Source organism: Diabrotica virgifera, chromosome 2 (assembly GCF_917563875.1).
Source record: "Diabrotica virgifera virgifera chromosome 2, PGI_DIABVI_V3a".
NCBI lineage: Eukaryota > Metazoa > Arthropoda > Insecta > Coleoptera > Chrysomelidae > Diabrotica > Diabrotica virgifera.
The window spans coordinates 29,819,694-29,831,768 of record NC_065444.1 but is presented as its reverse complement, the minus strand read 5'-3'; the positions used below and the strand labels follow the sequence as shown (position 1 = coordinate 29,831,768).

At 34.9% G+C, this 12,075-nt stretch overlaps 1 protein-coding gene across 1 annotated transcript; it reads left to right on the top strand.

Annotated features, from left to right (window-relative positions):
* The first annotated feature begins 2,552 nt into the window (after positions 1-2,552).
* Positions 2,553-11,854, top strand: LOC126879476 (zinc metalloproteinase nas-7-like). The gene is made up of 4 exons (XM_050642506.1): positions 2,553-2,942; positions 4,580-4,824; positions 8,354-8,487; positions 11,348-11,854. Exons 1-4 carry the CDS (start codon positions 2,653-2,655, stop codon positions 11,495-11,497), a joined length of 819 nt encoding a protein of 272 aa, XP_050498463.1. The 5' UTR covers positions 2,553-2,652; the 3' UTR covers positions 11,498-11,854.
* The last annotated feature ends 221 nt before the right edge of the window (positions 11,855-12,075 follow it).

Sequence of the window (12,075 nt, the reverse complement as noted above, 5' to 3'; positions counted from 1 at the left end):
ATTCTAGTTATACATATGTCCAAACCAATTCAGCTTTTTTTTTCAATTTTTTTCTCTATTAGTCCCTGTCTTAGCATGTTTCTAATGTTTTCGTTCCTTTCCCTGTCCAACATTTGTTTTCCTTCTTTTGGTAATTCTTTAAAATTTGGTGAATAATTTGTGGTAGCACTTCTCAGTAAATTCTTTCAGATGCTAATTAGTAAATACTGATATGTGTTAGGATTTCACGAATTTTAAAATGGAATTAAATGGTCCATACAAGTACGTTGTTTCTAATATGGAAGTAATTCGACAAGCATACTATTTTAATTTAGAGTAAGTACTTCGATTTTGGTACAAATTTACAAAATTCGGTAATCGGCGTCGACTTATAGTTTTATTTTCAAGCTTGATCTTCTTGCGTCTCTATTAATTTTAATTCTCCAGATATTGTTTGGGTCATATTATGGTAATAAAAAATTCACCTTATGGACCATGTTTATTTCAAATTAATTCAGAAAAAAATGAAGAGACGATTTAAAATATTTTAAGTCTTGAAATAAATTTTGGACTTCGGTCAATATTCCTTCTGGCTTTATTATTTACTCGTTAATTTTTCTAGTTTAATATTGTAACAAATTTTTTTAAGTCGACTAAAATGACTAAATATACAAATCGGTCTGGAGTGGGCTGATTACTGACTTTTTTGTCGCGCCACTCTTAATATTCTTTCGCGCAGATTTTCTATTTGTCATATCACTCTTAGCTTTAATGGAAATGGAATTTGTTATAAAGTTGCATTTGGTCTTTCATATTTGTTGTCAGTAATTTAAAAAACAGTCTGAAACACACATGGGACGATAATAATTTTTATAAATAATAACACAAAATTGAAAAGGATCTCGGGTAAATTTATCGAGAGCCACCAGTAATTCTTCAAAGAGCCGCATGTGGCTCGCAAGCCACAGTTTGGCCACCCCTGGAATATATTGTTATATACCAAATAAAAATAGACGGTTTCGTTTTGATTCAATTCGAATCTCTTGCCATCCCTTGACATGTGTTTCTAGGTTTACCCGTTATCAAAGAAGACTGAAGAACCCTTTTACCCGTTGCAAGAAGACTGAATTAAACTAAAATGCACCGACTCGTTGGTAAATATATTTAAATATTCTACCAACGTATGTAATGGCTTTAGCGACCTCTAACAAGGTAAGATGAAGTGAGTGTCGATAACGATTCAAGTAAACTGTAAACCTAAGGCAATTAATGCCATCGGGCGATGTTGGGAATTTATTCCACTAGAACATCAGCAGTTTACCCATCTTAATCGCCATCATTTTGTACTCTGCAGCCGAGTAAAGCGTGAAACCAAAAAAAATGAAAAGAATATTTTTAAGAAACGCTTTTCTTTAGTTACGAGTGACTAAAATTAAATATATTATAATAAAATCAACTAAAAAGCCAAAAATAAAAAACAATTGAAAAAATCTAACACACTCGTCAAAGAAAAGCGTGGCGCGTCTTCATCGAATAAACGGTTTTCGCACCACCCTTTTCTTTAACGAATGTGTTAGATGTTAGATTTTTTCGTTTTTTTTTTATTTTGGCTTTTTAGTTGATTTTTTTATAATATGTTTAATTTTAGTCACTCGTAACTAAAGAAAAGCGTTTCTTAAAAATATTTTTTTCATATTTTTTTTATTTTTTACTTTTTAGTCTTACACTTTTCAAACATTAAAATATATCGTCATGTTTATTAAAATATGTATAAAACATATGATGTACAAACATGAAAAGTAGTCGGAATCAGCAAAAAATTTGAAAATTTATTCTTTATTTATGAAGCATAACGTAAACAATTGACGTAAAAAGTGAAATTATGTATAGTTCATATAATTAGCTACAATCTGTAAAATTTTCAAGTTTCTACATTGTAAAAAACAAGAGAATTTAAGCATTTTCCATTAAAATCGTTTTTTTTTATTTAAACAATTGATAAACATAAATTTTTTTTATTGACTATTCGTGTATTGTTCCCGCGAATGCATATGTTCTGCAAATTTTCATTCATTTGCATTTAAGAAAAGTCAGTCAAATTAACGTCTAAAGATTTGATGAAAACTATTGAAATAAAGAAAAGCGTTTAATAAAAATAGACGGTTTCGTTTTGATTCAGTTCGAATCTCTTGCCATCCCCTGATATGTGTTTCTAGTTTTACCCGTTATCAAAGAGGCTTTGCAAGAAGACTGAATTGAACCAAAACGCACCGATTCGTTGGTAAATATATTTAAGTAAATATTCTACCAACGTATGCCTTTACCGACCTCTATCGAGGTAAGATACATGTATATTTTTATATACAGTTCTGTTCTATGAGACAGAAAAATTTGACCAATTTCTTACAATTTATAATATTCATATTTTTTGAGTGCACATATGGAATATATAGTATGAAATTATCAGTTAATTGCAATAATAATTTTTATTAATTATATTGTATGATTATAAACAATTATGTTAATTAAAATTTTAACTATTCATAACTTTTAAGAATAGTGTGTAGGTTAACATTAAGTTAAAGCAAATAATTATATTGGCAATAAAAACGTTTTCCCGACTTTAAGAATCTCTTTCACTTAAAAAAAAGAATTTGCTTGTATTTCCGGAACATGTCGAAATATATGTTTTTATTGATAGCTTTGATTCTAGTTAGGGATATTGCTAGCAAGACCGTTAAAAAAGCTTCAGCAAAAAAATATAACAATCCTGAGGAAAGCGACGATTTTTATGAGGGTGATATAGCAATGCCTGAGAGCTCATTGCGAAATGGCATAGTTGGAGAAATATTTAGATGGGATAAAGGAATTATTCCGTATGTAATAACTTCAAGATTCACTGCTGAAGAACAAAGAATTATTCGTCTAGCATTCGCCACTTACCATAAATACACGTGCATCAAGTAAGTTTAAAATTTATTTACTTTTTTGTTAAATATTACGAATAGTTGATAGTCAACTATTCCCCTTCGGTCATGATGGTTGGGTGATATGCCCACGCCATGAACAAAGTTTTGATGTGTTTGTAACGTTTGTGTCACCATTTTTTCATATTTTTTATGTCTAGAACTTTGCTTTCATTATAGTAGATGTTTAAAGATTCTGTGAGAAAGTAAACACAAAGGCTGTAGATCTATTTATAGTAGGAGAGAATTGGATGCAAAATTTGCAGTTACTAAAGCGTCATCTCTCTCTCTTTCTGGATCTGTATAATAGAGGGCGAGTCAAGTCTCACAGCATTTAGGCCACGATTGACCCATTGTACATCCTTCTCAGGGGGTTGTCGTCCTTAGTTCATTATCCATCCTGCCATTTCCAGGAAGGCGGACAAATCACCAGGGGACATCTCATGTCGGCAGGCAGTGGCGTACCGATAGATCAGCGGGCCCTGGTTTCAGTTGGGATGCGGGCCCACCCACCCAATAAAAACTCACATTGTATAACACGAGTATCGAGCATCTAGCCTATTGTATTGGGATTATTTTTATGACCCACCGTATAAAACTTGCATTGAATATCTCATTTTCCGAATTTCTGCAAGTTTGTAGTTTACCTACCACTTATTCATGGATCGTGCTAATATAAAAAATACAAGTGTTTGAGTTAGCACGTTAGGCAGGCACCGGCCGTTAGTCTTTAAACAAGGACTTCGGCAAGCAGGTAAAACGAGCAAGGAACCTTACAAAAGCGTTATCTGTGTTTCTTAATAAATTTTGATTTCAGATTTTTTGATGAATAGTTATTCTTCGTTTTTATTAATAAGTAGTGTGTACTTGTGTAGTTCAAAATGTCCCCATCAAATTAGAAACAAAAGAAGCAAAAAGCGCTTAAGAGCGGGCCCCTGCGGGGCCCTGGCCCTGGTTCCGCGGAACCATGCTCAGTACGCCACTGTCGGCAGGTTAGGCCCAGACTCGCCGAACGCATACTCTCATATTGAGGATAACTTTGGACATTCACATAGGACATGCTCGACAGTTTCGTCATATCGTTCACACTTCCTGCACAGAGGTGTGCCTATTAGCCCCAGCGTGTGGAGGTGTTTTCTTAGTTGACAATCGCCAATTAAAAAACCAACTGTCAAGCATAAGTTTTTCCTGGTCGTTCTCAAGTAATTTTCTGACTTCCCAAGGATCCTTAGTGTTACCTTGGCAAGTCTACATCCTGGCCTTTCTACCCATCTTTTCACGGTTTGCGTTTGGAAGTGACATTTGGCAATTTCCGCGATTGTTGCAGTTGACCAGCCAAAAAGATAACTAGGTCCGAAAAGTTTTAGGCCTGTTGCCTTTCTAGGTAGCTGGTCAGCAATGCGGTTGCGTTTATTTCCGTTGTGTCCTTTAACCCACCTCAGGATGATGTTGTTACCATAAGCCTGGGCTAGTGATTCATGACACTCCATTATTAGCCCTAATATGACACGTGGTCTGTTTAGGGTTAGTAGCGCTTGTCTGCTGTCTGTGCAGATTATTATGATTTTACATAACATAGTTTATAAATTTTGCATTATTTTTGACGTTGTAAAATATGTATAAGTATCTTTTAGGTTCATACCAAGAAGACCAAACGATAAATATTATCTCAATATTACTAATGAGGCTAAGTCGTTCTGTTTTTCCTTCATAGGAAGACAACCAACCGGACCACAACTCTTAAATCTTGGAAATAAGTGTTTTAAAAAATTAGGAACCACAATACATGAGTTAATGCACGCTGTTGGATTTTGGCATGAACAAAGTAGAACTGACAGGGATAAATTTGTTAACGTTATTATGAGAAATATTAAAAAAGGCAAGTATTCAAGTTCAAGTGTTACGAATTAAGCAATAGGTTCATCATTCAGCCTATACTAATCCACTGCTGAACGTAGGCCTCCGGTGTGTTTACCTCACAAATTCCTGTCCTGGGCCGCTTGCATCTAATTGTGGCATATCCGCTTTAGATCATCTGTCCATCTTGTTGATGGTCTTGTTGGTTGTCGTCCTCTGCTTCGAAAGGTATTCTGTCCGGGTTTCCACTCGAGAATACGTTTTGTCCATCCACCGTCCTTCGTTCGCTCGACGTGACATGCCCAGTTTCATTTTAAGGTCGATATTCTTTTGATTGCGTCGGTTACTACCAATCTACGACGGCGCAATTCTGTGTTTGCTATTCGGCCTCTAAGGGTTAATCCCAACATGGACCGTTCCATTGCGTTCTGTGTTGTTCGAATGTTGTTTGCGGACGTCTTAAGCCTCGGTTTCCTCGACAGCGGCACCGATAAACTGCGAGCGTAACACTGCGATGAATGACGTCATAAAAAACTGTACCACGCAAAATAATAGCGGTGGTATCCAAGGATGCGTTGGAAGAAACCGCTTGCTGAGTTTGCACATTCCATTGCCGCAGTGGAGAACCTTGAATTTTTCACCGTCATCTGACGTAATTCATCGCAGTGTTACGGTCGCAGTTTGTCGGTACCGCTTTCGAGGAAACCCAGGCTTTAGTGAGTGTAAGCGGTTCCGCACCAAAGGTTAGAACCGGCAGCAACCATTGATCAAAGACCTTTCTCTTTAGGCAGATGGGAAAAACTGATTTAAAACGTCTTATAGCTTTCCATAAGCCGCATAAGTCAATTCTATTCTACGTATTAGTTCGTTGGTCTGGTTGTCTCTATTTAAGCGAATTTCATGCCCCAGATATTTATATGCTGATGTTTGTTCCTTGTTGTTGATGATTCGATGACTTGTTCCAGCTATGTTGATGTTCTCACCCAGAACGAGGTTTGTCATCACTTGTGTTTTTGAGTGGTTGATCTTTAAACTCACTTGTTTAGACGCATGGTGGAGCCTTTCGCACATTTCGATGGCATGATCAATGCAATATGTTATCAATAATATGTCTTCCTCGATCCTAAGTTGACTAATTTGCTCTCCATTTATGTTTATGCCCTTTTCGTCTAGGTTTGCACGCTTACACATGTATTCCAATAATATTGTGAACAGTTTTGGCGAAATGGTGTCACCCTGGAGTACTCCACGATGAATGTTGAATTTGTGTGTACCTTCATTGAGTCTTCTGGTTGGCACCAGAGCAGGGACCACTGTAATGATCTCGGGCAACACATTCAGTTGAAGACGGGATTCGTTTTTATAAGACATTTATTTTAAAACCAAACATACAAAAGATAAGGTAATTAGCGTTAATTAGTTGTTAATTTCGTTACCAAAATATATTTACAATCTACATATCGGACTTACCAGTAACTGAATTTGTACAGACAAATGGGATACTAACTGAGACATGGGAAAAATATTTCAGAGAACTCTACAAAGGTAAAGGCGCCAATGACGAACACGATTACAATACAGAAGACAGATATCTCACTAAAGAAACTGAAGTAGAAGTGAGAATGAAGATCTTAAAGAATAGACGATCGCCAGGTACTGATGGAATACCGAACGAACTGCTGAAATACGGCGGTAAAAAACTCACTAATTGTCTCACAACATTGTTTAACAAAATCTTAGACAGAGCAGAGATACCACAAGATTGGCACAGTATTACAATACCGATTTTTAAGAAAGGACAAAGATCATGCCCGGACAACTACAGAGGAATAACTCTCTTAAATACGACAATGAAGCTATTCACAGGCATACTCAAATTGGAATCACAGATAAAGAACAGAGAAGAACAGCAAGGATTCAGAAAAGACAGGTCGACGACGGACGCAATATTTGTCATGAAACAAGTGAAAGAGAAGTCGATAGAATATAGCAAACCTGCATATATTTGCTTCGTAGACCTAACGAAAGCATTTGACAGAGTCTGACTTAGCAATATAATAAAGAAAATTAAGCAAAAAACGATACCGGCAAACATTGTTGAAGTCATAAAACAAATGAATAACAACACGACAAAAATTAAAACAAACGACACCACTACGGTCAACATACCAACACCAGGAGGAATCAGGCAGGGAGACAGCCTCAGTCCATTTCTATTCAATATGCTAATGGATGAAATAATAGAAGATGTGGAATCGCTACAACTAGGGTATAGTGTGCTATGCGGATGATGCAGCCCTGAATGCAGAGAACGAGGATGACCTACATAGACAACTTTATCGATTCTATCAAGCATGTCGACGACTCAACATGAACATATCCACGCAGAAAACAAAATGCATTACCATTGCGAAAGACCCAATTAGATGCAAGCTCGTGGTAGAGGGGAAATCCATAGAACAGCTAAACCAGTTCAAATATCTAGGTGTAGAGTTATCAAGTTATCATGACCCAGCCAGAGACCTAAGAGGACAAATTAACAAGGCTGCTGTCTTGTCCGGATATTTCAGAGATGTGGTTTGGAATAACCCATATATGAGAATGGACAGCAAAGTTAGAATTTATAAAACTTGCATCAGACATGTTATGACCTATGGCATTGAATCAAGAGAAGACACTAATAAAACCAAAAGCATGCTACGAACAGCCGAAATGAAGACACCAGGAGCAATCGCAGGGAAGACAAGAAGAGAAAGAATACGAAACAACATCATCAGGGAACAATGTGGCGTGCAAGATGTAGTCAGATGGGGCAGGCAAAGACGAAGAGAATGGTTCAGTCATGTAAAAAGAATGGAGGAGCAGACTACCAAGAATTGCTCTAAAAGGAAAACCAGCAGGCAAGCGTCCACCGGGGGACCACCAAAAAGATGGAGAGATAGCTGGCAGTCTAGCTCTCAAGAAGTACTTCAACGTCGGAATTAACAGATCGACAGATCTACAACAAGTATAAGAAGAAGCGACATATCGGACTTACGTAAATCTCGGGTCGATGTGACGATATTTGATACACGAATACATGATATCAAACGACAATCGAGTGGATTAGGAATTGCATTTTTTTATTAATACGGAATGGATATATAAGGAGAGAAAATCTCGCTCAACTCGCGAGATGGTACGACTTGTAAGGATCTGTAGCTCGGGTAGCCTGAGATTGGGTTGTGATTAGTCGAATTCGCTCAGTTCGCCAAGACGACGAGGTTCGGAAGGTTTCCGAATATGGTCGGGATACGGATTATACCTAGTTGGGCATTCTTCGTTCAGCACACAGAGGATAATCAAATGGTTTTCCGTTCCGTCTTTTATACTGTAAGAGACGGTATAAAAACATGTTTTGCTTAATACATTGGCGTTCTCTAGACGATAAAATTATATTATCGTCACAAATCCATTTCAAATATCTTCGTAGCTGGTTCGATGTAAATTATAACTTTGACGAACAGATAATAACCAGGATCAAAATATGACGTAAACATTAACTTTTTTAGGTATGGAAAGTAATTTTCAGAAAAAGCCAACTGATGTTAATTTTGGCCAACCTTATGATTATGAATCAATATTGCATTATAATCCTAAAGCATTTACCAGTAACGGAAATTACACACTAGTTCCAAAGGCAAGGGTAAGTAAATATTTTTTTGAAACTAGTAAGGGTAGGGTAAGTATCATGGCAACATCAACAGTTTTAAATATGGGGTTTTTCATCGATTGTCATTTGTTTCGAGCTTCTGTGAAAGTGTGAAATGTCGTATAATCCGTAAATAATATTAATATACACGGATTATACGACATATGACAGAAGATCGAAACAAATGCCTGTTAAAAAGTCGAAACTTTTACATGTACTCCTATTATAATAAAATATGAATAAAATATTACTAACAAATGTTTCAAAAGCTTTTTTCATATATTTTGAAAATGTTAATCTTTTAAATAAATGTGAAAAGTACAGTTAGTATTGTCTGAAATATTTATACTTCCGTTTTTGAAATGTGAGGAAATGCTGTTCAAAATACTACTATACTACCGACATTCTCGGAAGCCAATGAGGTTGTACTTCCATTAATGTTACTCCCAATAATGTTTGAAACATTCTTCTTACTTATAATACTCTCTTTAACGTAACCAGTCGCCACAGCTGCGGATTTCCATCCTATTTGTAGTTGGATTTGATCACATTGTCATACCACTGTTTGCCATAATAGTCCAGTCGGATTAGACGAATAACAGGCCTAACCTTGCATTAGGAGCTGCCCCAAATTTTATTTTTTTAATCTTTAGGGGGGTCAATAGTAGTGTAAATTTAAAATCTCGACTGAATTCCGCCATTGCGTTAGCCGCCATCTTGATTTTAAACGAGAACCGTTTTTGCTCAATATCTCCGCCATTTTCAATTTTTTGGACAAAAAGTATAACAACCAAAATTGTTGAAAACGTAATTTTCGATCATTTCTATTTTTACAATTTTTTCGTGCCATCGATATTTTCCGAGTTATAGCGGAAAATAGTGACAGTTATATATAAATAGAGCATAATTATTGAATTATCTCGTTTATTGTTAGTTTTACGACAAAAATGTTCCTATACAAAAATAGAGACAATTGAACTCTACACAATTTTGGTTTCTTTCATTTTTTTGCTAAAGTTAGTATTTAAGGTAGTATGTATGATATAATGGCGCGAGCGTAATACCTGATTGATTTTGTAGCAATTGTTTTTGTTCAATATCTACGCCATTTTCAACTTAAATTGTTCCAAATATGATTTCCTACAATTTCTTTTTAACAATTTTTTTCATGCGGTTGATATTTTCTGAGTTAAGTGGGAAAATAGTAAAAAGTGGTGGGGGAGCATAATTACTGATTTGAATCTTTTTTCCGAACTGAACCAAATTTTATAATTCTATCCTTTAGGGAGATCAATAGTAGTGTAAATTTAAAATCTCGACTGAATTGCGCGGTTGCATTAGCCGCCATATTGATTTTAAAGGAGAACCGGTGTTGCTTAATATCTCCGCCATTTTCAACTTTTCGACAAAAACGGTAGGAACTAAAATTGTTGGAAATGCAATTTCCTACAATTTCTTTTCCACATTTTTTTTATGCCATCAATATTCTCCGGGTTAAGGAGGAAAATAGTGGAAGCGGAGGGGAAGCATAATTATTGAATTGTCCCATTTATTATTAATTTTACGACATAATTGTACATAAACAAAAATAAAGAGAATTATATTTTATACAATTTTTGAAACTTCCAATGAAACACCAACCAAACTAAGTACATAAAAGACATAAATAATAACTTATATGCATTAAGTTCACTTAATTTTATTAACTAGCGGGTTTAATTGGTTGAATTTGTCTGTCGATAATTAAGTTTCATGTCAGCTAACATATTTTAATATTTCAACATTTTTTGGGGGGAATTTTCCCATTCCCCCCTCTTAGATCCGCCACTGGTTCTCTCGAAAAATTGTAGTAAATCGTAATTGCAACAATTTCAGTCCTTACACTTTTTGTCGAAAAATTGAAAATGGGAAAGATATTGAACAAAAACAGTTGCTTTAAAATCAATCGGGTCTTACGCTCGCGCTTTTACCGCCTACGTACTACCTTAAATATTGATTTTATCAAAAAAATGAAAGAGATCAAAATTGTACAAAATTTAATTTTCTTCATTTTTGTATATGTTAAAATTTGTTGTATAAGTAATAATAAACGAGATAATTCAATAAATCAATAATTATGCTTAAAACTGTCACTGTTTTTCCCCATAACTCGGAAAATATGGACCGCATGAAAAAAATTATAATAAACAAAATTATATAAAATCGTATTTTCAACAATTTCAGTTTATATAATTTTTGTCGAAACGTTGAAAATGGCGGAGATATTGAGCAAAAACAGTTTTCGTTTAAAATCAAGTTGGCGGCTAACGCAACGGTCAAATTCAGTCGAGATTTTAAATTTATACTACTATTGACCCCCCCTAAAGATTAGAAAAATATAATTTGGGGCAGCTCCTAATGCAAGGTCAAATGGTATCCCGACTGGGCTATAATTTTTAGCGGACGTACGTCGAAACGCATGTCCCGTGTATTTCTCAGGATCGTCCAATTTTAGATATCGTGCAATTCAATTAATTTTAGATTCTGCTTTACTATTTAAGTAATAAATATTAGAACTCATGGTTAAGCAATATATCACCAGTAACAACAATTTTGGTTTTTCTCATTTCCATAATAACCAAAGGTATACTGAAGTACATCACAAATTCAACCATTTTACATTATTAGCCCTTATTTCAATTTTCGATTTCAAAATGTACCAATAAAAAAATAGTGAAAATTATTCATGGATAACTGGTCTTTAAAACACTTGCTCGATTTTGAAAAATCGCGGGTGTTTTAAAGACCTCAATATCCACTTATACTTTAATATACATACCTACTATTTTGAAACTACAATGATTTTGATTTGCAGGATCAAAAGCTTCTAAAAGACATGGGTCAACGAATAGGATTGTCGAAGATTGACATAGCTAAAATAAATCTAATGTATAATTGTACTGAGAAAACCAGAAAAATTCTGAACAGCCCTAAGAAATTTTTTGTTGTAACAGGAAAACAATAACTAAGGCACTACATTGGCTTTGACGCGAGAATGCAAATATTGGAGTTTAGAAATTACATATAATTGAGGCGTTGCCATTAAAAATGGAGTAAGTGCCAAAATTTTTAAAACGTTGTTTTGCAAGTGACTTTCTTGTCTCTGTTAGTTATAAAAAACGCCAAGATAGAGCTCTGGTAATAACATCCTCGTAGTTGGAACAATAATTTTTTGCTTCTCTTGTGAAATGTTGTTTTTGGCACTTACCTCCTTTTCATTGTCAATACCTCAATTATATTAGGTATATAGATATACTTTATAGTTTATGAAACAATTTTTTGTTACTCAAATCTCATTAAAATATTTTTTATATTGAGCATATCTTGAATATTTTTTGTTTTTTTTTTATATTATCTTGAATTCAAAATATAATTTTGTTAGATTAGGTTAGGTTCAATGTGAGTGGGCGCTTAACAACTCCACCCAATCGACCCAAACCTATTGTGACTCATCCCTAGGTTAAAATTATCCCTGCAGCCCAGTGTTCTTAACAAAGTCTATTATGGCTTTAGGTGACACTTCTACGAAGTCATAGAAATCAA